This window comes from Rhodnius prolixus, unplaced genomic scaffold, assembly GCF_049639745.1.
Source record: "Rhodnius prolixus isolate KJV_2025 unplaced genomic scaffold, Rpr scaffold_10, whole genome shotgun sequence".
Taxonomy (NCBI): Eukaryota; Metazoa; Arthropoda; class Insecta; order Hemiptera; family Reduviidae; genus Rhodnius; species Rhodnius prolixus.
In genome coordinates, this window is record NW_027411615.1 from 25,535,708 (window position 1) to 25,561,843 (window position 26,136).

The 26,136-nt window shown below is 29.0% G+C and overlaps 2 protein-coding genes and 1 long non-coding RNA gene across 4 annotated transcripts; 2 read left to right on the forward strand and 1 right to left on the reverse strand.

Moving 5' to 3' along the window:
• Positions 1-246: 246 nt before the first annotated feature.
• Positions 247-15,114, reverse strand: grp (serine/threonine-protein kinase grp). Of its 2 annotated transcripts, XM_074134063.1 has the most exons (10): positions 14,955-15,114; positions 14,732-14,857; positions 13,000-13,099; positions 10,150-10,438; positions 8,423-8,548; positions 8,183-8,312; positions 3,375-3,593; positions 1,162-1,358; positions 950-1,081; positions 247-493 (listed from the first exon to the last, which is right to left on the reverse strand). In XM_074134063.1, exons 3-10 carry the CDS (start codon positions 13,056-13,058, stop codon positions 311-313), a joined length of 1,335 nt encoding a protein of 444 aa, XP_073990164.1. In that variant the 5' UTR covers positions 13,059-13,099; positions 14,732-14,857; positions 14,955-15,114; the 3' UTR covers positions 247-310. The 2 variants fall into 2 exon arrangements, with proteins under 2 accessions (XP_073990164.1, XP_073990165.1); XM_074134064.1 differs by lacking the exon at positions 3,375-3,593.
• On the forward strand, positions 3,448-4,123 carry LOC141457307 (uncharacterized). Its single transcript, XR_012460303.1, has 2 exons — positions 3,448-3,587; positions 3,697-4,123. It is a non-coding gene; the product is annotated as an uncharacterized lncRNA (long non-coding RNA).
• A 497-nt stretch (positions 15,115-15,611) lies between the features above and the next one.
• Positions 15,612-24,840, forward strand: LOC141457299 (TLC domain-containing protein 5-like). Its single transcript, XM_074134069.1, has 4 exons — positions 15,612-16,028; positions 18,135-18,302; positions 18,571-18,699; positions 19,440-24,840. Exons 1-4 carry the CDS (start codon positions 15,824-15,826, stop codon positions 19,670-19,672), a joined length of 735 nt encoding a protein of 244 aa, XP_073990170.1. The 5' UTR covers positions 15,612-15,823; the 3' UTR covers positions 19,673-24,840.
• Positions 24,841-26,136: the final 1,296 nt, after the last annotated feature.

The following is a 26,136-nucleotide window of genomic DNA, read 5'->3' on the forward strand; positions in this document are numbered from 1 at the left end:
AAGATAAAATAACTGGAGACCTACATTCTCGACTACTTTGTCAGACTTGTACTTTAGCCATAACTTAAATTATTTTTATTTTCAGTTCATCAAATTTTCGTTGTAATATTATGAATTATGTAACTCAAAATAGGATTGGATGCAATTAAAGCAGTGAAAAATCTTGCATAAAGCAAATTTTTATCCCCTACATTAAAAAATTACATTTATTAAACATCGAATTCAGGAATAAAAATAAATAAGAAGTTAGAGAAAAAAAATATATTTATAAAAACTAGTTATTTTCTACAAATAATACAAAATCATCCATTTACGTTTTGTTAGGAATAATAACTTCATGTAATGCTGATCTTATCAGTACAAACTGTCGCTTAAATTCAAGTCCACATCCTCTTGAAAGTCTGAAGTCCATCAGCGTTGCATGCTCCGTTTCAAGCACATTACATTTGAAAATTAGCTGATTATTTCTTTTATCAACTGTATTTATGGTCACCTGCAAATTACGACAATAATTACTTCTTTTTTAGGCAGCCGTTAGAGAGTTAAAACTTTTAAAATCTAAGGTTCTTTACTGCAACAGCAAGATAGAGATAATTTTCGGGCACCACAGCTTGTAGGATCGTGGTGTTTAGTGTTAGACAGCTGATTCTCCATTACTTTTATATTTTTTAAGATAAATGATTAAGATAGGAATCAATATATTTGGTTTGTATGAAGCTACGATGTATAGCAGGAGATAAGCGCTTAGCTAGAATTTGTAGCTCGAGAAAATCCTACCAACACAGATAACTAACCATTCTGATAACCTTTCATGAAGGATTCGCTGGGGATGCCTAATTGGCCCATCAATCGAGTTAGGACACCCTTTTCATACTAAGAAAACTCACGTTCTAAACATATATTTATTTTGTTGTACATAAAAAATCAAAAAGTTTTGTATAAAACTTACTATAGAGAACGCTGATGATTTCCAAGATAGTGTTAGTTTATCGAGCATCGATTTTAATTCTTCTAAAGCATCTTTCACACTCAAATTTACGAAGAAACGAGTCATTCTTCTAACAAGTTTTTGCATACAATTCTGAATTTGAAAGAAGAAAAGTGTTTGAACAGTTGAAAAAAAACAATTAGAACATCAGCTGAAGTAACATTACATCTCACCTGTGTACTGGAGGATTGAGTGTTAAGAAGCTGCGTTGATACAAGCATGTCGCACAGTCGAACAGGTTGAGATAAAAATAATTGCAGATCTCCATTGAAACTACTGTCGGTGTCATCATATCTGGTAACTGAAGCGGATTCAACTTGAGACAAACTGCTAGCATTCTCGTCAACACTTCGCAACTTTTTCTTAACTTCTGTTGACATTATTGCAATTGAAATAATTATATAAGTAGTTCTTTTTTAAAAAAATCTACTTCTCAACAATAGCTCAAAATCATTACAAACATTTTAATAATTTAGATGAAATCAATTGTAACAAATTTTATAAATAGAAGTAAATCTTTTAAACGAACGGGCAGTCGGACTTCTTCGAAGCGTATCCTGTTTTCCTGACTTCGGTAATCTAGCTTTATGATATACCGATGAAATAAGGTCATACAGCTTAGATCACCAAAGAGAGGACAACAGTAGCTGGTCTTGAATGATGCGAATCATGTTGCTTTTAAATTCCAAATAAAGATGAAGATGGTTGATGAAGCACCACAGTCGGTGCTTTGGTAATCTAGCTTTATGGCAAGGAAAACACCCATACAGCTGTCTTACCAAAGCACCGACAACTGGCCAAATTTGAAAATTTAGCTGTTTCGTAGGAATTAACTCCACGTTGAATTTGTTTTTTTTTTTTTTTAATTTCATTATAAAAATGTGTTTATCCAGGAGGCGTCGCCAGGTACTGGGTGCCTACCGAGTGTTTACAACTCAGAGTCACTCAGTACCTGACGTCGACCACTTGGCAAAATTAGCACCATGTGAATCTATGAAAAACGTGCAGCATAGTTATACATGACAACTTTGAACTACTAGACTTAAAATGAATTTTACTTGGTAGCACTCAAGGTAGCTACAAATTCTAATGCTTACTACTCACTCAATAAGTTACGGGTATTTTGCTAATCTAATTTCATTTTATTCGAAACAGTATTGTTGGTTACTTATTTTAAAATTAAGACTTTATTTTGTGATAAACATGTTCTTGAAACGCAATTTCAGCTTTTTGTGTATCATAATTTTGTGATAAAAGTGCTACTATTTTTTACTTTTTGAACAGCAGAGGTAATAGAATTAGAAGGGTCTCCACCTAGACTATAATTATAAGGAAGCGCACTTTGTTCTGAATACTTAAGATGGGCAAAAGCTTTATAATTTTCTAACAAATTATTATTTACACATAATTCTTCAAGATTTTAGCAGGTTTATTAGGCTTACAATAATTTCATTACAAAAGTACGAAACCAAGAAACGATAATGTGATTATTCCTTAGTTCAAAGTTTTACAGTAATAATTTTTCATGAAAATGAAATAAGAGATATTACTGAAGCTTTTACAATTCATGTTTGTGGACAAAATGCTAAATGTTGCGAAATACAATAGAAAATCAGTTCTGAATGTTTTAAGTTAACTAACGCGGAAATAAGGTAAATGCACTAATTCAAAGAGTCGCAAACAACAATCAGAAAAAACCCAATTTTAAATTGGCCACTTTTTTTACCGCTCTAAAGCATGAACAGAAAACAGGAACAATAATAATGGTAACCTATGGTCAATGTCAGAACACTTAGAAAATAGGACGATGATTCCCAAAATCGCTTGTTCTGCTTTCCAAGCTCCGACGCATTTATAATTCTGATACCTGCCTCTTTTTACTTCCATTCACCTTATTATGAAGTTATTTTAACAAATTAACACTGAATTGAAGTGAGGATTAAGTAATTTCTAACGAACAGAAACAAGTTGTTTCATAGAAATTCAAAGTTTGAACAAATTAAAAACTTTTTTGTTACGTTTGTCACTAATTACAACAAATAAAATATAATATACACACTTAATATTTGCAACTCTAAATATAATAAACATCTGTGAAGATGTAAACACTAAGTTTACAGTGCGATCATGAGTTAATAATTTACATATATAATTTGTTACAATTTCAACATTAAAAAATTTCACAGCCTAAAAATTTATCACTAATTTTATATTGAAAAATACTAATACTAAATATACAAAACTATTCCAATTGAATTTTGAAACTTCGTCTAATCAACGTAACATTCTTAAAATGCAATATTCATTTTAACAATACTAGGATAAAAAAAAGAAATAAAAAGTCGTTCTATTATTGTAAAAGTGAAAAAATAAATACAATACTTACCTTGTGGCAACTGTCCACCTTTATAATTTGTATTAAACCAACGATGGGCCCTTATCTGTGGTATAGTATACCTGGCCGACGGCAGATGTGCTAATACTCTTCTCAACAATGCTAAAGAAAGAGTATCCACCTTGCACCAGGGAGTATAACGAGTATATGCGCCTAATTTCCATCTTTTATAATCAGTACACGAATCTTCTGCGCAATCCCAAGGTAATTCTAAAAATTAAGGAAAGAAACTCAGTTTTTAAATTCAATTGTGATATTAACGTTACGGTAAAGAAATTATTAATAATTAAAAATATAATTTAAATTTTTATAGGAACATGGTCATCTGAATAAAGCCACTACTCATCAACAAAAAAACTTATATTACTGTTCTGCATTTTTTGAACAATAGTGATCAACTTTCTAAAAGTGTATACCACTTTTTATAGGGTTTTATTAGGATAACGACTGTTAGCTCGAATGCAAACTTAAAGCAGATCCTGACGATGAAAGAAAACCGGCACAACATTCTCAGCCACTTAACACAACGCAAAAAAAAAAAAAAAATACACGAAAACACCTCATTATAAAAATGCTTAAAACATGTTCAAAATTTTTAAACTCTATCTACCTTTAAGATTCGTTTGTTAGGAATCATTTTTCTTAATGATAATCGCTGTACGAAAAAGTACTTAAACTTAAGATCAATGAAGAACTTTCTCATTTAAATATTCTTAATAATGCACAAAAAAAAAAAATAATTAAAATAAAAAACATTCACAAAATTGAAGCAATTCCATAAAACAGTATGCCACAACGCCACAATAAAAAAAAAAAAAATTAAAAAAAAACCAAGCTTACTTTGGCAAAAACCTTTAAACTGCATATTGTTTCCGTAAGTTATATTTAATTTTTAATTTGAATGCCATATTTTGGATAAAATAATTCAAATTTAAATTTTTAATGAAATATAGTTATTCTAAATAATGTCGCTACTTATCAGCAATCAACTTACATTACTGTTCTTTATTGTTTAAACAAGAGTGATTAAATCTTTTATGGTTTAATTAAGATGACAACTGCTTAAAATAAAAATAAAAAAGAATAAACAATATTAAAAGTGAAGAGGCAATGGATTTTGATTCGAATAGGTGTCTAAAATATATTTTTGTCATAAGAAAATCATAATTAAAAACTGTTTTTTAATCTATTTAATAATAATTTTATTTAAACTATACTTTTTTATATAGTCATTTTGTACTTTTTAAGATGTATACAATCAGACCAAATATTTACAGCAAGTAACTATTTAAGAGAATTTAATAATTTGTTACATACATCTCGAAACATAGTTGAATCGCTTTGAAAAGCATTCTGATTTCGACCAAAATTTCCAAAAAATTAAAGTTTCATGATGATTTATTAAACAATTAGTCAAAACACTACAAATGATATAATGATGACTAGTGAAATTTTAAAAAAATATCGAAAAAATAAAATTAAAATGCATCTAAAATGTCGATCCAAATCAGATGGTATTCTACCATTAGAAGAATAATGCTGGAGGTGCGCAACTGGGTACTTCATTATACTTACATTTTTTTGAACCTTTACATTTTTAAAAGGATAAAAAAAATAAAAGCAGTGACGACTATGTTCTATTATGTAACTCTACTTCATGCTAAAAACTTTTCTTTTTTTTTTTAATTTTTGCAAAAAAGCACAAAAGAACAGAAATTATCTGTGTATGTGGTACATAAATAAAGCTGACAAGTGTATACCTTGTTGGACAACTCAATAAACATACTGATCTGATTTATACGGAACACAATAGTGTTATTTTATGATCAGAAAATAATGCACATCAGTACAAAATGATCAAGTTACTGCAGCAACAACATCAAAACTCGAAAGATCAGGGGCAGGTTTCTATGAATACCTTTTTTTTAATTTGTGACATCGACTAGTTTCCAGTGTTCGCACATGAACGTGTGATCAAAAAAATTTGCAAATGTCATGAATCCATCGTGATTCTAAAAACAAATCATGCTGTAGCATTCAGGAAAAATCTCTTGGTTTAAAAACCATAAAACCTTCTACGTGTATAAAGCCATATCCACCAACACTTTATACTAAATTGGAGTACATTTTTTTTTATTTACTTTTACCTGATAAGTTTTTTAAGTTGGGAGGCTATTAAACTCCCAGAATATGTGATGAGTATTAAAACTAGTGAATAATTATTGAGTTTACTGGTATTACTAGCAATATTTTCTGACACATAATATCAACACTAAAATAAAGTTTTACTACCAACATTATACAAAACATTAAAAACTAGATGCTAATAAAAACAAAGAGAAGAATGTAAAAATAATATACAAAATTATACAAATTTGAGACACCAAAACAACTATTTTCTATCCAATTCAGGAAAATCGCATATTCAATAATTCTTGAAAAACGAATAAATTACTAATTTTTTGTTTACCTAATCACATTTTTGGCTATTTTTGATTTACATCTATATCAAATAGATTTCTTTATCGTGTAATGTGGAGTAATTACCTTTTATTTTTTGCCGCTTAGCGCAGTGAATGACAGTAGCTTTATGAGAGTAAGTGTAATTCAAACCTCTTAACGATAAATCTATTTCTGATGACAGAGGATAATTCGAAGCCGTTCACGAATAAGACAACAAAATGCAAGCCACTCTGAAGATAAAATATTTTCCCTACTGTGGAACCACATTATAAACTCGAGTTTGCTTCTAAATGATTAACATTGCCACATCTTGATCCAGAAAAGAGATTAAGGTGTCAGGCAACACTCAGACAAAACAATTAAAGGCTTTTCAAAACAAAGTACAGCGGATTGCACTGAACTCCAATGGTTTATTAGGAACACACAAATAGATATTCATCTCAAATGATCAAACTAACAGACACCTTCCTCACTATTCACCCACTAACATTAACATTTGTCACCTTGGCGAATCTAAATCCTAAAGAAAACTGATTCCAAGTCTGTAGCAAAACCCATGAGAAACTACAGTTCATCTAAATTAAATGTCGCTGAGTATAAAGCTCTTAGTGAGCTAGCCCATATTTAATTTGTAAATAAATACAAGAAGGAATGTTAGGCATGTAATGTTTTTGACTTGGGCAAATCTGCTACGTATATTTTCGTATTTAATACCAAACCCATTGGTACCAACTTGAGGTGGCTTTTACTGCTTATTTAAGCGCTAATTCCTTTTTTCTGAAAGGGAATCCTCCTTACTGGGTATTTATCAACCCATATAGAAATTGGTGTCTCAAATATTTAATACCTTTAAAAAAACCTCTACTTTGTTTCTCATTAACACACATTTGTTAAAAACTATTCTAAAAACAATCAAGTAAAAACAGTATGTAAAATCCTAAATTGGTTTCGAAAACATTTAAAAAAAAGGAACACTTTTTGCACAAACTATTCATTCATGAATATGCTTAAATTAAATCTAATAACACAAGCGGCGAATGCATTTTCTAAAAACCGAACAAAAGTGCGTTGCACTTGTCAGTTATACTATTCGGTCAGTGCAATTTTACTACAAGCAATGTTTGATATATTTTCTTCAATGCATGCAAATTTAAAATGATAAATACATTCAACGAGGTATAATTTACATGTGCATTTTAAACATAACTTTCAAGGTATTGCTGTTTCAATAGCTCATTTATAATTTTTTACAAATCTTAAAGCAGAAGTACAAAAAAAAAAGAAAAAAAAAAGTGCTAAATGTGGTTTAATCTTTCACCGGAACGATGGATGGAAGTTTCCGCAATGAGTTTGGTATAATAGCTTTAGGATATAAAATAACCTACAGCTAGGATACCAAAGACATTGAGATAAACAAACAATATTTCATCTTCCTTACTTTCAGTGAAGCTTGAGAGATTTTTCAGCCCACGAGATGCAAGATTTTAAGCAAATAGTGTTTAAATTTTCTTGTAAAGGCTGTACAAAAGAAAGAGAAAAAACTTCGAGAGATCTCTATTTTAAAGATCCCGTATTTAAAGCAAAATGTAGCAATTCAAATTCATGCAAAACAGCGTAAATACTTTTAAGTACGAATCACATATAAATTATTTTTGCTAATAAAGGTGAAATCTCATGATAACGGATAAATTTTCCGCATTCCCCCCCTTAAACATCTTTAAAAAAATAAATTTGAACGAGACCCCTTTTATAAATGAAGTGCTAATTTAAATAAAATTTTCTTTTAATATTTTTTGTGAAGTTAGGTTACAAGTTATTGACGAACGAGAAAATTGTTTAGAAAAAATGATTAGAGGGTATCTTTCAAGCTGTATTAATGGCTGTTAAAAATTTCAATCTGAAAATTCATTATTGAATGCAAAGACCGAACAAAATGAGAGCAAACTACAGAAAAAAAGAGAAAGTTTATAGTTAACTTGTATATTGGTTTCAATCTTTTTAATAAAATAAGCGCAATGACTACGTTAGTTTAATTATGCTAAACAATAAAAATAAAGGTTCATTGTAATCTAAAAAGGTTAATATTTTCAAAATAATTTTTTGTGAACATTAATTTTGATGCAGTATTTATCCTTGGAGACTACGATATAAAAACTTCGATAAGGAAAGTAATAATAATAAAAAATCTTAATTAGACATAACGAAAATTTCACTCAGTAAAATAAATAATAAAATTTAGAAACACGGTGACATGTGCAAGTTTGACGATTCATTATTATGTATACCAAAGCATGCTTTTAAAAATGTGATAATGTTATAATTGTAAGTTACATAACCTCCAGCAAGCATGGCTACCAAGACGATCCCACATGACCAAATATCAGCTGGTTGTGCGGCGTAAGGTCTACAAAGAACTTCTGGAGCAACATACGAAAGTGTCCCGCATTTCTTGTCAAGCGGTCTCTCCTAATGCATCACAACTTCAATATACACCTGTGGTATTTTACATTAAATGAAAAAAGTTTAAAATAATGTAACTTCTTCATTAAAGAAGCGTTTTTCCTTAAGTAAATTACCTTGCCTTTAGCACGAAATACAGTCGCCAATCCAAAATCTGATATTTTTAAATTGTCTTGTTCATCTAACAATAAATTTTCTGGTTTAATATCACGATGGGCAATCCCTCTTTCATGTAAATATTCCTTGAACAAATAAAAATTGACCATTAACAAATAGTAATTATTGCAAATAACTTTTAAGAAAAACAATAATGGGGAAATGTTAATTTTTGCCATGATCTAATTTAAACCAATTAAACAACTTAAGTTCGAAGCAAAATATATTTGAAATGGATTTTTGAAAAAATTGAAACTAAGTTAGGCTTACAATTAACTAAAAAACCTTCAAATAGTCATTTTTAGTGCAGCATTTAACGAAAGCATTTTGGTTGAAATGTCCCGAGGTAACACCGAAGGGTACTCGCGGTACTTATGTTCGCCTTGAACCCAGTTTTTATAGAAGAGGATTAAGAGTGAAATATGTTATCTACCTTATCCTTTCTGACCACGATACCAGATCGAAAGTTTACATTAAGAACCTGACTGAAAGCAAAAAAGTGGGTAAAGGAAAAGAAGATCTTTAAAAATCATTGAAATGTGCTTCAAAGAAAGGTATTAAAAGTGAGAGCTAGTTACAGAATTTCATTTGGGCATTTATCAAAATACAAAAAAAAATTAAAAGATGAATTCCGATTAGAATATTGAAATTCTAATTGCGATGATAATTACAAGGAGAATCAAGCTTGATTTTTTTTTTAATGATTATTTATTGCAACTTTCACGTACTCTTGTTTTAACTGTAAATGAACATGTAAAATAACTAATGAATGAATTCCTTACAGCTACTTTCACCGGGCAAAAAACGAATAAATTTAAGCCAAAAAGTTGTTTAACACGTTCGCGGACGGCCTGAATTTAGCTAGTGTACTGATATGAGCACCCTCCGTAAATGCAATTTCCAGGTTTGTTAGATGAAATTGGACAAGAGGTTTTTTATACATCTTACTATATAGCACCAAAAATATGTAAATAAAGAAAAAAAATAATAACTGCATTAGCAGTACTGTTTCATATTGCTCAATTTTGCAATCGAAAGAGTCAGCTACTGCCATTGAAATGTACAGTAATACAATTCTGCCAATATTAACAATAAAAAAGTGGTAGTCGGATTCTTGTATATACAATGGACTTTGATTATATAAATCACTTTGATTATATAATTATTTAATTTATAAATTTTTTCAAAATATTGACTATGAAATTTATAGAAAACGAATGCACTGCATATGCAGTAGCCGTCCGCGAACGTATTAAACACTCTTTTAAACTATTTATATATCAACTATTAACTATTAATACAAGCCAAATTCATCTTAAGAATTTGATTTAATTGGAATATTTCCACATGCCACGGTAAGATCCGTTTTCAAATTAATATATGACAGTCCTTAAGAAAAGTGGCTATTATGTTCAGAAAAACCGCTTTGTTGGACTAAAATCAGTTACATTATTCTTGAATTTTAGGGTTTGCAGAAGTAATGGAGCTCAAAAATAACTTTCTTTTTTTTTACATATACGCAATAATCTGAAAAAAAAGGCTCATAAGCATGAAGATAAGCTATTGCTCTAATAGCTTTTAGCTAAATACATTCATTCAATTCTGACATATTTAAAAGAAATATTTCTAATAATTTAATCTATTAAAACATGCATTCATATAAACATATAAAATAAATTACACTCACTATTCCATCTAAAAGCTGTCCCATATATTTGTGTGCATCTGATATGGGCATACCAACATCAGGTTCAATTCTATCAAACAATTCACCATGTGGTGCGTACTCTAAAAAAATATATTCAATGCCAGCATGAGATCTAGTTCCGTAGAATTCAATAATCGAAGAATCTTTAAGTAGTCGATGAATAGCTACTTCTTTTTTAACTTCTTTCGCAACTTCTGGACATTTAGTTATATCAATAGATTTCATAGCAACACAATCACCACTCTTCTTGTTTATTAAAAGTTTCACCCTAAATACACAAAAAAATTGTTAATTTATATGTTATTAATAAGAGAGAGAGATTAACTATTATTTTGATTCTTTAAAGCAATACAAGAGAAAGAATATCAGGAAAATTGCCGTGAGAAAACAATAAATCCTAATTGCTACAGGGGAGCAGAAAAAGTACACATAGCCACCTACTACCTGAGATGCGGAAGGTGAAAATAGCATTAATAAGTTATCCAATAAAATCTACAGTTTGTATGGAGTCAAATAAATTATTATTTTATCCTGTTCATAATTATCTTTTTCTGGAAATGTTTAATTTATGTTTCGTTTATTATGCAAATACTACACTAGAAGCAAAACGGTTTTATAATTCTGAGCACTTTCAACCGTTAACAATACAATATAACCTTAAGTTTGTAATTAATCACCTTTCTGAAAGAAAGTATTGGAGATCTGACGACAAATGTCCATCTTACATCTAATCAGGCTTTTTAAGAAAATCATTTTTTTTTTTTATAAACTTTTTTTTGTAACTATTGTGACATGACCAGAAAGCAATGACCGAGTTTTATTTTATTAATTCAAACCAGAACTAAGCACCAATGAATTCAGTATGACAAACCAATGTGTTAGTTAAAGCTATGAGTAAAATATATTCCAGAAATTTATGTTTGGTGATTTAGAACTCGCAGATAGCTCACTTACTGCACAGGTTAACCTACGGTAATCGAAAATTATGCTTTCTCTTTACTTTTTTTTTACTTCAGAAATCGATCAATCACAAGCAACTAGACGTTAAGGCGCATTGGAAAGTAAACAAACTAGAAACATTTCTCATGATATGTATGATTGGCAAAATCAAATTACTTTTGGAAGTTTGTGCTTCAAATTATTTGCACGATTAAAAATAGCTCACTTTTAGAATGTAATTAAAATTGGTGTATTAACCTAAAAACAAAAAAAATGAAAATTATTTCAGTGGTACCCGTTAAATTAAGTTTTGCGTTCTTATTATTAAATTTGCACTTTTTCACGCTCTAAATTTACAATGGTTTCCAAATTTTTTTATATATAATGAGGGCACCTCTTCACCTTCACAAGGCTTTGATCTTGACAAGCTAATCAAACTCTCCCTTAAATCAAACTTTCAAACGCTAAGATCCCTATTCCAGGTTTTCCTTCACACATCACAAATAAAAATAAGTACCGTATTCTAATTAACCTAATCTAAAGAAGGCCACTTACAATAGTAAGTACCAAATAAATTTATTCACTACAGAGTTAATAGATAGATATTTTGTATTAATTGCTGTTCACTTCTAAAAATTAATAAGCACATTAGATAATGAACTGAACAGTTCAGTAAGAAATTGGTCAAGAATGAGTAAATTAATCATATACGAGTACATTGTATTAGATGGCATGGGCCACCTACATTACAACTTCTAATTTCTCAGATCTAGAAAAGACAAGTCGTCACAAATATATAAACCAAGATATTTTTCAATGCCAAAATAAACCAAATTCAACAAAAAAAAATGGAATTAATTATAGGTTGAATGTTTCGTTACATTATTATTATCTTTCGTATTTTGGGTATTGTAAACTCTTCCATGTGAAATGTATAACATATTTTGTCGATGAAGTAATTAATGAAACATTGATGCAACAGAAAATTATTATATAGTTTAATTTTAACAATAAAATTATTATTAGTACTATGAGGTAACACTTAATTCTAGTAGGGTGTCATTTAAGGCCTACTCCACCGCGACCCAATAGATCTATTAATTTAGTTAAGTATTTGTGAAAAAAAAATTAATAATAATGATAATAAAAAAAATAAACAGCTAGTCATCCAGAAGGATGAAATATTATTGCCAATTTTAGTTGTAATTTTTAAAATTATTTTTTTAAGCCAACTTTCGACTAGGCCATCTTCAGGATTATGGAATATATTTTACAACAACAGATTATAATATACATAATTTGATATAAAAGAACAAAAGTTCACAAAAAATTTTTACCTTACGTTTATTGCATTTTTAAACGAAAAGGGGAAAAAAGATGTCAAAATTAAGGGTTTGACAATATTTCTCTTTTTCGGACAGTAGTTGACGGTAAACCCTTATAAATATAACTGCTCTACCTACCAGTTTTTATTACGAAAATAAATAAATGAAAATGCGAATCGCACACAATACTGAAAATCGAATGATAACTGATAGTCACAAAATTTGTATATTAATGAAGCTAATAAAAACATTTGTTCATAACAGCCGTTTTACTTAAGCTTTTTTATTCCATGAAACAAGTAAGTAAATCACATGCGGAAAGCTAGAAGGCGAAAGATCGCTTTGCAGGGGTCATTTATAAAGGATATAACTAGAAACTTGAAATATAAAAATCATTAAGTGGTACAAGGATATCGTCCTAAAGGTAAAGACCTTGAATCAAAATTAGCTATTTGGAGAGTCAAAAATTTAAAATACTGATTTCGTTTAGCTTTGATAAAATTAATTATACATAAAAATTATAATAGTTTCATGCTTATGAAAAAATAAGAATAAAAACACTTACTCTCCATAAGCACCCTCTCCTAAAGTTTGGGCAATGGACCAATCTTCTACAAAATCCATGTCTGTGTTTCATTAACATCAGATCAGCCAGCTTTAAATAACTATAAACCAAAAATAAAATGAATTGATAAAAATTTAATTTTAAATAAAATAAATTAATGAAAACTAACTACATATTGTATATCAAATTGAATAAAAAATATAAGTTGTCATCCTCTCTCATAGGTTAAAAGTTGCAATTTCTAGCACTGAAGTAGTTGCTTCATTGTTTGCATTTAAGATATAAGAAATAAGTTTTTTTTTTTTTTTTTTTTTTTTTTTAATAAAATATAAGAAATGTAACTTCCAATTACCAAACACGGAAATGATTCAGATTTAATACGGCATTGTAAAGCATCATCATAATGTCAGGGACGGTGTAAGAAAAGAGTAAGAAGAGAAACTTTTATTTACAATAATAGTTATTTATTTAAATCGATAAAAAAAAATTCAACATTAATATTTAAGTTTTATAGGCACACATACAAAGGAAACATTATTATTATAAGTAACTAGAAAGTACAAAATGGTTTTCTCTAGTTCCGTTTTCAACACGTGCCTATAATTCAACAATACTTTAATTTTTTTTTACGGCAAGAATTAGATGAATATTAGTTATGAACGAATTGCTTCAAAAACATTAATTTAAATATTAAATTTCTAATAATGACCCGTTTACAACAATGAATATTCAAAAGTAAAAAGTGAGAAAATGATAATTTCACTTAAACACCTAGAAATATTGTTTTAAAATATGGTTAAAAAGAAAATAATTAGAATTTCTTTTAATATAAATAAAAATTATTTATTTTTTTAATTGCAAAAATTATTTTATATCTGTAAAAGACGTTTTCAACGTTAAGACTGAAAGGGAAATTGTAAACTATGAAAAATATCTCACACACGCGACTTAATATGAATTCCAGTAGCGAAAAGAATGATTTGGTAATTCTGTGACCACATCAGAATAAATAATAAAATAGAACAGAAGTTCAAAAAAAAAAGTAATGATCCACGGTACTTAAGAGAAACTAAGTGCAAGTGCACACATGAAAATAGGTTAGCAAATTTGTATTTTATAATCTCGAAATTAACAAAGAAAATACATAATGTTTAGTGACTAATATTAACAATTGAATAGTTTTAATTCTATTTTAGTTTTTTTAAAAAAAGAAAGATTCTTCCCGGTACTACTTAAAAATAAAACTATTGGCTTGGCAGTTTAAAGGAATACATTCATAATGGAGACACCCACCACATTGTTACAACTGCTAAAACATTAATACATTGCAATGGCATGCACAACACTTTACCTTAATAATTTTTAGCTCCTTGATCATTTAAAAAAAAAAATTAACAATTTTAAGATATATCTAAATTAACAATCAACTAAAATAATTGGTCAGAAAGAGTTAAAAATCGCAAAAAATGAGGTCTAGGTCAGTTGGGCCTTTTCTCACTAAACGAAATAGCATAAAATCATATATAAAGAACTTAAAATTGATAAAGCACTTCAGTTTCGAAGTTCATCAATGTCTACTTTACAATACAGACAATAAGAAAAACTAAAAATTAATGTTAATATTAAGAGTAGTATTTGGCCATATACATCAAATGTCGATTACTTGCATCTACAAGAATAACAATAGAAGCTAATTTAGTTCAATAAGCATTATTAGATATAAGCAACTTACCTGTTTAGTAAAGTAAAACTGCAAACTTAAGCCAACATGGTAGGAGCAGACTGGACGACAGGAGATGATCTGCCCAACTTTCATGGCGATTTGCTACTCCACGCTTAGCATTCCTCATTTTCGCGCCTAGACAAGAAAATGGCGATTCAGCATGCTTCTTGAAAATTTACAGAACGATAAAACTTGTAACATTTAAAAATAATTTACATATCACTTTAATTACCTATATTATTTATAATATAATTATGAGTTTTTATTAGTTATTAAGCAACACCCATCTCCGGCTTATTTAAAACAAAAAAAAAAATTGAACGATGACAAGCACGCAGCATAAGGCAGTGTTGACTGCACGTTCCTTAGCTCTGCGCAAGGTTAGCACACCCGGTCAATAAGAGACAGGAAGTCTAGATATTAGGAATTAGGATACCTAAGATTTTTAATGCATACATACTAACTTAATATTAATAATTGAATAGTGAAAAGAATATTTACTAAATGATTATTGATTAAAAGGTTTATTCTTGTCTACATACGCAGTGTTCATTGTCCCAATACAAATGAAATATCTCTTGTACAAAACCTGTATAAAATTACAAAAAGAAAAACGAATTAAACGTTTCCAACTTTTAATAAAAAAATCTAAAGAAATGATATCCTCTTTTCTATATATATGTAAAAGATATCGACTTTTCACAATGATGCCCCATAGCTTCAATGAAATTTTTTCAAGATTCTTGTTACCCTAATTTCTAATATATAGTATAAAGAATAATAATCTGAAAAACAAATGTTGTAATTATCAATTTTCATTATTAATTATTAACTAAATCTTCCACTTCATGGCATTAAAATTGCCTGGCATCCAGCCAGCTGATGAGCGGGCACTTTAATTCTGAACCTTCCATTGTGGTTTTATCTAAGTGAATAGGTTTAATATGTCCTTCATATACGTAAATGCAAAAGTTTAGGTTCCCATAGGATGCTTATTACTTAGCATGAATTAGAAATTCTAGAATAATATCAGGCTTACCTGCAAAAACTAAATTATATTCGGCTGAATTTGTCTCCTTGGTGTTAAAGAAAAATGTAACCATGTTTGATACAAGTTTTTTTTCAGTAATTTTTTTTACCACAATTTCTTCTTTTGGTTGGTATTATATGTATCTCAAGCTCAGAAGAATTTTTATAACTGAACCAGAGTTTACGGCACGAATAGTAGCAGCGTTGCATGCGGTAGTTGTCGTAATTTTTGCATACATCTCGCTGCAATTAGGACCAAATCCTCTGTATGATCCAGGTAACTCTATTAATTTAATGATGAAATTTCTCCACCAATACTTTTGACAGTAAAATTTTAATTTGAAACTCATGTAAATAAATAATACTACTGTGATTATGTTAAGCAATAATTAATGCCAATAAAAAATTTATAAGTTAAAGGATCTTACACAATTAGAAAAGGGACGGGAACTATGTCCCACGGTACCGCAGCCACAAACGACTTATTGTGCTTTAACAACACAAAAATAATTAGTATACATTCTCCTAAAATGTGGCCAAAATTTCATTGCATAGTTCACTAGGAAATTTATCATTATCTCCAACATGTAATTAGTTCAAATTAATAATTTTATATTTTAATAGAATTATCATTTTCCTTTTTTGTTTGCATAATCATTTGTTTTAAAGTAAAATGGAAACATCAGCTTTTTCTTCTTTTTTTAAGTATGTGAAATATTATTATGGTTTGAACTTTATTCGTATATCTTAAAATAAAAAATTGTTGATTGAATGAAAACAGTTTTTAAGACTTCATGTTCTTTCTTTATGAGAGTAAGGCATTATTTTAATTGCCTTATGTGAAAAGTAATTAACCAATGCATTTGTGATTTATCTCATAGTTCTTCTTTAAATAAATTAAGTGATTTATTTAATACTTCCATCTATACTCCTGACTTGCTTCTATTGGCCCTAAGTAGCATTTTGAGAAGGCACGTTGCTATTTTATGGTCATTTTCAACTTTCGCTCTGAATAGTTTGTCTGCGAAGTTTCATTATTAAAGTATTATTATTTTAGTGTAGCCTACTAAACTTTTTCCATATAAAAAGCGTCCAATCCGAAGTTTAATGTAGAAAATGAGGGATCGGAGTACTAAGCATAGAAAAATACTTGATTATGACCTAATAATTATCTTCATAAGAAAGTTGTTTTATCGCCATTCTCATCTGTCTTTAAAGATTTTTCAACGTCACCAAAAGCAGATAGATTTCTTCTAACATTCTCATAGAATAACTCACATATCACAAAGAATAACTAGACATTCTTAACTATGTGAAATTGTCTGTAAGAGAATGCAGTGTCAAAGAAACTGAAATTCTTCAAAAATATTATACTTTTAATGTAGATTTCTGCCATATTTTGTTGTAAAATTTATTATAATGTTTACTTTTAAATATTTGGATATAGCAATGTATTTATTTCGGAATTTCTAATTATTTTGTGTGCAAATGAACGTGTTTTAATAGAGAATTAAAAAAACAAAGAGAGAATCATCGTAGAGGAAATGCCAGGAAAAAGTGGTTATGAAAATATTTTGTATATAAGAAAATGAAGATATCTATGTTCTAATTCTGTTGCTAAAACAATAATGAAATAAAAGAAGAAGAAGAAAACTGAATCCAACTGGAACAAATTTCATGCAAGCACCTGTTTCTGTAAAATTACAAATAAATTGATAGTTCAAAGAACGAGTTAAAAAAAAAATAGGGTGTCTCGTTTGAAACAAATCCCAATGTGTAACAAGAATTATTTTTCATTGATATAAAATACATCAGTGTTATCTGTTTAAAAGTATTTTTTTTAAAACAACACTTTGGACATACATTCGCTTAATCCTAGCTAGTCATCGTTCAATCTAATTTACCAATAACTTGGCCCTCACATTTTCTAGATACATTGTATGTGGAGCGAAAGTGAATTTTATTGCTGTGGCATTGCAAAGCGTATGCTTGTAAAAAACGCTTATGATATTAGAAGGACTAATATATTTTCAGCCTAATGAGTAAAGTAAGATTTAAAAAAATGCGAAATCATTCATTGTGACTATTTAAACTTAGTAGGAGGAGGTAACTATCAAAGAGGATATGGTTCCATCGATTTTCAAAAAAAAAATTAAATCCCTTTCTACAATTGAAATTTAGTTCTTTTGTACTTATAGAGAAAATTCCGCTTAAGACTAGTGAAGTTTCAAAAGTCTGATTCGATTTTATTATTAATAAAATTTATCGTTAAACAATTTTTCATTACTAGTTTACTTTTTATTTATTTTGATAAGATTTTTTCTATAACGTTTATTTTTATTATATATGTAAATATATAATTTTTTTAAATTTATTTTTATAGGGGAACCAAATACAGTAACCCAGAATGTTACAATGTTAATAAGTATTGGATATTTTATTTATGACTTTTTCTGGTGCGTTAGATATCAACCTGAGCCTAAAATTATGTTAATACATCATCTTGCTAGTATTGTAGCAATTTTATTTATACTCTTAGATGGAAAATCAGGTAAATGCACAATAACTCAATAAATACTGTTATTAAAAGTAATATGACGCATTAGATAAGGGATTAGCTTAGTGCCGAGTACTGCTGATTCAAATCCAGCTGTCGGCTCTTAGATTTTCTCTTCCTAGAAGCTTCTTTTCTGTTCACTATCCGGACAGGCACTGAACAAAACTCTAGGCGTCAATGACCTTAGATGTTGATGTGCCTTTCATTGCACCAAAAAACATAAGATTCATTATTATTGTAATAATGTTTGTATTATTTTAAGGCGCCGAAGCAATTGGAGGACTTGGAAGTCTAGAATTGACTAATCCGTTACTTCAAGCTCGTTGGTTTTTACGAACTTTCAATAAAAAAAATACACCTTTATACAATTTTGTCGAATATTTATTCTTAAGTAAGTATTCTAATTTATCAGTTTTGGCACGATCTAAATATTACATTCATTCCTTATCTTATCATGTTTAAATTTCATTAGAAAAGTCAGTGGAGTTGAATAGTCGAACCTTAGTAAGCCAATTAAATTTAAGCAAATGAGGTTGCATAAGCAACTATCTTTCCAGTATTTTATATAATATGCATTTCCGAAAATGTGATGAAAAGCCGTTACAAGCAATATGAATGAAATATAAACACCCTAAACAATGTCAGAGCGTTTCTAACGTATAAACATAGCTCTTTGGGTTTTTAAACTTAATTTTCAAAATAAACTCTCCAGTTTTCATAAAGATGAATTCCCATTCCCTACTCTAACAATCATATTACTGGGTTTTGACTTCCACAAACGTCTTATGTCCAAGTAAAATACGTTTTCCGAACAAAAATGACTGCAACTGGAGGAGAGAGAAGTTGATTATGGGATCACTGCCACGGTTCTATCAGAAAAATGCGCTTTAACGCATCTTAGGCTCCGTAAGCTGTTTCTGCGAGTTTAGCCTTACTGTGGTTCATGTGGCCTTTACAAGGTACATCATGTTTGTGCATTAGCATTATATATTCATTAATAGAAGGTTGAATGGTACAATGCATTAGAACTCAAAGTGTATAAATTAACGTTAAGAATTTTAAAATATTTTCTTCTTTCTTATAAATAATTTTTGTTATTGTCAACTTTAATAAATGTTTCCGTTTTTCCAGCATTATTCTTGGTGGTCAGGCTAGGATATGGATCATTCTTGCTTTATTCTGTGACAATGTCCAAAAAAACCAACCTAGTAGTAAAACTTTCTACTGTTCTTTTGTACCTGATTTCTTTGGCCTTCATATATTCAATAGGTCGGTTTGTTGTTAAAAAATTTACAAGGCCAGCCAGAATTACTGAAGACAGCGAGGAAGATGAAGATGATGGAGGAGATGTGAAACTAAGTTGAAGATTAAAAAGACTTATTTAAAGTTATCGTCAGAAATGATATTTAAAGAACAAGAATATAGAACGAAATCGCTGTTATACATTTAAATTAAGGTAATATGTATATGGTAATATTTAATAAGCCTAACCTACACAAACAAAATATCAGAGGTTTTTACTTGGTAAACTCATTTTTGGCATCGACCTATTTCGTGTTTATTTAGAATATGTGTTTTACAATTCTAATTAGCATCTTCAGTTTTCACTCAAGTCAACTTGAAAATTGTACAACCCGAAAAAGGTCGATGAACCAGTCCGTGAAAGATATACTAGCCGATATTTTCTTACAATGGCAGACACATCTAACATGACAGGTAAAATATATTTCATTCCCATGTTACCTTCAAATTTGCCTATTGATGGAATATAGTTTATATAGAAGAATTAAAAAAAAAAAAAAAGGAAAAAAAAGACTGCTTTAAATATAAATTATATGTTTAAAATACCATGCTACTGAAACCCTTTTGCTAAATGATTACTTAACTTTCGATTGATTTTATTTATTGTTATTTCAAGATAATTGTAAAAGTTTATTTTTGGAAATACTTTGAGTATTTATTTTTCTTATGCAACAAAATAGAAAGTAGCAATGAAATAGTTTCTTTGTTTTTAAAAAATCACTGATAGTAGAGCCTAAGTAGGAAATATTAGTATATATACAACAATATATTATAATTAAATTCAGTAAGAAAGTTTGCGACACCCAAAAATTGAACATAATGTTTTTAATAACCTAATAACATTTTCTTAACAATTAGAATATTATTCCACTTTTTACGCCTATAAAATTTTATTTCTTGTAATTATTACAGAATTGATGTCAACTATTTGTATGAATATGTTCGATCGTTCGTTCTATCGAAATCATGAATGGTTTTTACTTAGCGTCGGAATTTATTGTTTAAATCTAAAAAATTAAGTGACGTTAATATCCAGCTTTTTTGACCCTTTCAGTGTAAACCCTCTGGCTAGGAGTTTGTGGCAATATGTTGATTTATGAAGATTTTTATCTCGCGTTTTATCGCCTATTTAATTTAGTACACAACTAAACATTAATTTCTGATGTTTATAATAATAGCCATTTTTGGACAGAGGGAACCATTAGCTTTGAAATGTGGTTATCAACTTTCACTATACGGTCCCAAAACTTAATCTGATTAGCTGAGAAAAGCTTTAAACTGAAAGGGACAAAGGTGAGTTTGTTCTTCAACTTAATCCATACCTTTTTTCGGTAAAGTGATGTCGAGACCCTGCTTTCACTAACTGTTTTTTCCTAAGCCATCTCTCTACTTCTAGTTATATTTCCTATTCTACAAATTTGCTGAACTACCCTGAACAAGTCCTCGGAAGCTTTCCTCTCTTCGTGGAACATGTTACCCACTTGTTGCTATGATCCCTGGTGAAGGTTTACTTCGACTTTTTTTTTTATATATGCATACCTAACCCATTCTTTTTCTCCTGTTATCGCATCTCTATAATTTCCATAGCACTTTTGTGATTTGTCGTAAGATAATTCTTCTTTGAGAGTGAAAGAATTTTCATTCACTTGCTATTCGATTTTTTGTAGCTCCGTCCAGTTTTTTTTTTTTTTTTAATTGCATTTTCATCTTACTTGTGTTATTACTTTTTTCGTTTCAAATGTGGAAAATACCTTGTTGTTTTAGACGTCACGTGATTATTTGTTTCTATTTTAAAGTTCAATTATTGAATTTAAGGAAGTTACGTAATGCTGTCTTTCTTTTTTCTTGTAAACATGATCAAAATCGGGCTTGTACGCATTAGTTCCTTTAGCTAAAAGGTTACAAGTGATTGCGCCTCTTAATCCGGAGAACTGGTTTGACTTAGTTTTTACTTTATCTTAGAAAGCAAATGCCTCTCACGAGCTAAAAAAAAAAAAACGAAAATTAGTTATCGAAAGAAAAAAATAACTAATACGGAAATGGTTTTTGTTTGGTTGCTTTCCACAAAGCAAATCTATAGGTCATATCTAACCCTAAATCGTAGGAAACAAGTAAGAGAAGGTTTAGGGTGATTGAATCTGTTTTCAAGATGAGCATCATAATATTCTTTTTATCTTCCACCAATTTTTTTTTTTCTCACCTATCTTATTAATATAGGCCGTGACAGACAATGTACTAACGACGCAGTCTTTGTTTTGGATCAAAAAGCAATATTTCCTATCATTGGTACTATATATTTTCAAATTTTTGTAGCAATGTTCTAGTCGTAATTAACGACAATTATTCGTAAATAATGAACAAGTATACATTAGCGTGGGTAATAATAAAATTGTTGCGAGTTTTTTGTTATTGTCCAAAATGCTATAGCGTTTTGTGTCAGCAAATCTGGCTGAGACGGCAATCTTAAAATACATTTTTATTTTTATTTCCCTAACTTTGAAGGGAGATTCTTGTAAAGTAGGCAAGAGAGATTCTTCTGAAAGAGTTTCCATTTACCGTAAAAGTGGATATGCGACTTATATTTTGTTGGCGATTTATAATGAAAGAAAGAAAGAAAAAAGTACCGTTGTGGTTGTAGAAATGCCAAGAAAAAAATAAAGGCTTAATTCTATTTTTGAATCGTGAATTCTATTTATTATTTACTCTGAGGATTTTACTATCAGTTCGGTTCATGATATTCTCACAAGGATATAAGATTGTGGATTGAATAAAGAAGCAGTTTTTTTGGTATATCATCTAAATAGAAAAACTTTTCCAAATCAAATTTACGCTTAAAGAAAACCGATTTAGGGAAGTGGGTTATTGGGAGACTTTTTTCAGAAAGTGGATTTTGTAGATACGTCCTTAGGTAATTATTCCTAATTTATTTTACCACTGCATGATTTGTAGGTTCGTATTCCACAATAAAAAAAATTTGCAAGTATTACTTTTACCTATTAATTTACTAATTAGTTTGCTGGTGTTTTCGGCCTTACCAGGATGTTCTCTCAATATCGCAAAATAATTTAGTTAATTTTACTTTCTTATATTATTGTGCGCAGCAAACGTTACAGTAATGATCCATATAGATAACAGCATTCCCGCTGCAGTAACTTGAACTTCACAAGTAAGTACACATGCTGTTCAGTCTTGATGCATTTTAAGAATGTTTTCTTTCGTAAACCCATTACCTTAATGTTGAGAGCTATGCTTAATAGAATTTAATAATTTGAATTTATTCGCTTAAACTGTAAATATTGCAATTGTACACTTTTTGATTATGTTCAATTTAATGTCATTTAGATGATCTATAAATTGCAATAAACTGCAGGTACCAGAAGAAATTTTAATTTAAACTGTTTTCAAAATGGATTGTAATTGTTTATTAGATTTGATGGTGGGAATAGTGTTGATAATTATTTGACAATTAATAATTTTACAGAGATTCAGGTGAATATTTTTCATTTTTTACATGAAATTGATTTTTCCGTTAAAGTAATCTTTAATTAAGGTGAATATAAGCTCAAAAAGAGATATCAGGAAATTTTTAAATTCTTTTACACAGTACATTCTTTTTTATTTTGTATTTATAAAGCTCATTCTGCTTCTTCTGTAAAATAGAAACCAGAGGTCTATTATAGCATTCAAATAAGTACATAATGAACATTAAATATCAGAAAAAATCTTTTTTTGGTTTAATCAGTATTTTATTTATTTTAATCATTAGTCAGTTTTAACTTAAATTTTATTTTTGAAACGTTACCACTAAACTGTGATTAATTTGTGTATACAATAAGAGTGTTTTGTTTTATTTTTCAACTGATTATAATAATTTGCTTTCGGTAATATTAGAAAAGATAAGTCGGGACATATGTACTTGCTTGAATTGTGAGATTTCTACTTTAAATAATGTTCAATTCATTAGTTTCAAAAAATCATTAGTTAAAAAAATCAATAATATATCAAAAATTGTAATTATAATGATATGAATTAAGTGACTTTTATTGTTGTTTGAAATAACAGTAAATATTATTTTTCTTAAGAATAATGTAATATTTTTATTATTACTGCCTGTAAGAATAATTTTAAAAATTAGAATTTTTCCTTTACATAATTTAGCGCTTCTTAAATTCAGAATTAAATATGTAATTATGATACTTTTGTAAATGGTTCCGATTAGTTGTTTCAACTAAATATATACAATTTTTAAAGTCAGTAATCATCGAGTATATGCTCAGGCTGGGGTAGATTAGTGCACTTAGTACGTCCGAAATGCCGTAAGCAATTTTGAATCAAAGTCCACACTTAGTGTGATTTGCCTGTACATTTTCCAGAATTATGCATGACAAACAACGCAGCTACCGACGTATAAGTACGCTTATCTTCTCATGCCAGAATTGGAAGCAAGTTATTCCAAAATAAAAATATGTCTAAGAATTTCACTTTCCTTAATATAAACTGATCTACAATAAATTTAGTTAAATAGAAAACTTTTATAAAACTCTGTTCAAAAAGTAATTGTTCTTTTTAAGATCAAACTGCGATTTGCAAAAAACATTCTATGCTTAATTTATGAGTCTAAAACAAAATTAAGCCTCAAAAACAAGGAATGAAACTATTTTTGTATAATAAAGTAATGTTCATTTATTTTTATTTCTCGAAACTGTTCATTTCGATTTACTTATTGCAGTCTTTATTGAAATCAAAATGAATTAAGGATAAAATTAATTATTAGTAATGTGTTCTAACGCATTTATGTGCGAAAAGTGGGTAGCAAATAAAATAAAAATGGAAACATTTCATTTTTAATGTTTGAATTGATGATTTTGGCTTATAGATCAAAAATATATGTGATAGGAAGTTGTAGTTAAAAAATGCTCTTCATTTTGGATTTACCACGAAATAAAAAAGGGAGTACATTTAAATTAGTTGATAAGTCCAATGTAACTTTGAAAAGTTACAAAGTCTTTTAAAAGTAAAACTTATTTATTTTTATTAATAATTTTGAAAATTAATGTAGATAAAAATATTATACTTTTTAATTTAGATTTTTTTGTTTTAATACCGAAAACAACTGTTTAGATATAAAATATTTTATTGAGCAAAGATAAAAAAACAAATTTCTAGACATTTTTCTTGGTTTCATTGTAACATTTGTTTAATCTTTACAATAAACGTTAAATTAATGGAATACAGTATTTATTATAATAATAGATTGTTTCTTTGGTTACTTAAATAATGCCTCTTTAATTCCTGGAATGGAATTAATGGTTTATGAGGGGTTTATATTTCACTTACTTTTCATTTTCTAGAAGGAAAATGTTTCTTCAACAATAAAGTCGAAATAAGTTAAATAACTAGCCAACTGCTGTATTCTGCTGAGCTACGGTCTGAACACATCAAGATTCCTACATTTTGAAAAAACCTTTTTTAAGTTTCTTTGATAAGTGCTTTGTGTTATATTATTCTATGTGCTCAAGAATTTAATAAAGTCAATATTTTGACCTGTCCGCTTAGCTCATTACATACTGTGTTTGTAAATAGTACAGCAATTTTTTTATACCATCTCTAAAGTTTGTCGTCATATAACTTAACTTTATAATAAACTTCACGTTTCATTTCAAAAGAAATTAAAGATTAGAATTTGTTATGATGATCAGAATGTAGAGGTATTTCCCTCAAGTTCCAGTGGCCACCACCGAATGTTTCGCATATAGTTGTTTCATTTATGCCACGGATCTACTATAATTGAAATTTGTGCCCCAAAAGTGACAAAAGTTATTGAGAAAAAAGCGGCCACCCCAACTTGACATCAAGAAAAAAGTGGAATTTTTTTTTGTTTTTGAAGTTGAAGAAACTTAGTTGACCTTCGAAAAGTACCCGTGATATAAGTTCAAGAGAATAGCATCCGGAGAAGGATAATTTATACAGTGAATAAGATCTAGTGAAAGTAATAATATTTAACACGCTGGGCTGGACAGTGATCAGAATACTCTGTGCAGGAAGGTGCTATAGCAAGGAAGATCATCGTAAGCTAACATGGACAGTAAGTAAAGCTTCTACACAGAAATTTAAGAACTAGAAAAAACTCCTCGAAGAAAAAACAAAAGCTCAGTGATGACGTTCATAACTCAACATCTGAATAGAGTAGCATGCTTAGAATTCAACTGTTCAACCTTGCAACAGTATAACTTTTACTTACTAAGTAATATGGAATCGAACTGGTGAGTGCTTGCTTAATCGTTTAACATACTTCATTCAACCAGCTTAAAATAGGTTTAATATAATTTCTTATGTTTGTTTTTTTAATAAATTAAACAGCAACAAAAAAAACTCTAAAAAAAAGTATGATACCAAAATTTACCTAACTTCCTTTGATAAAATTTATCGCCACTTTAACATGCATTCCTTCAATCATTAATCATCGTAATTTTCTACCACACTTGCTTATTTGATTAATAATCCAAAATAAAGTTGTAACTATGTA

Coding starts and splice junctions, on each gene's coding strand:
- grp (XM_074134063.1), bottom strand. CDS start 13,058: ATGGATTTTGTAGAAGATTGGTCCATTGCCCAAACTTTAGGAGAGGGT. Junction 10,439..12,999: donor GGAGAGGGTGCTTATGGAGA/GTAAGTGTTTTT, acceptor TTGTGTATTTAG/GGTGAAACTTTTAATAAACA. Junction 1,082..1,161: donor CTCAATCCTCCAGTACACAG/GTGAGATGTAAT, acceptor TTTCAAATTCAG/AATTGTATGCAAAAACTTGT.
- LOC141457299 (XM_074134069.1), top strand. CDS start 15,824: ATGTTTGATACAAGTTTTTTTTCAGTAATTTTTTTTACCACAATTTCT. Junction 18,303..18,570: donor ACTCTTAGATGGAAAATCAG/GTAAATGCACAA, acceptor TATTATTTTAAG/GCGCCGAAGCAATTGGAGGA. Junction 18,700..19,439: donor TGTCGAATATTTATTCTTAA/GTAAGTATTCTA, acceptor CCGTTTTTCCAG/CATTATTCTTGGTGGTCAGG.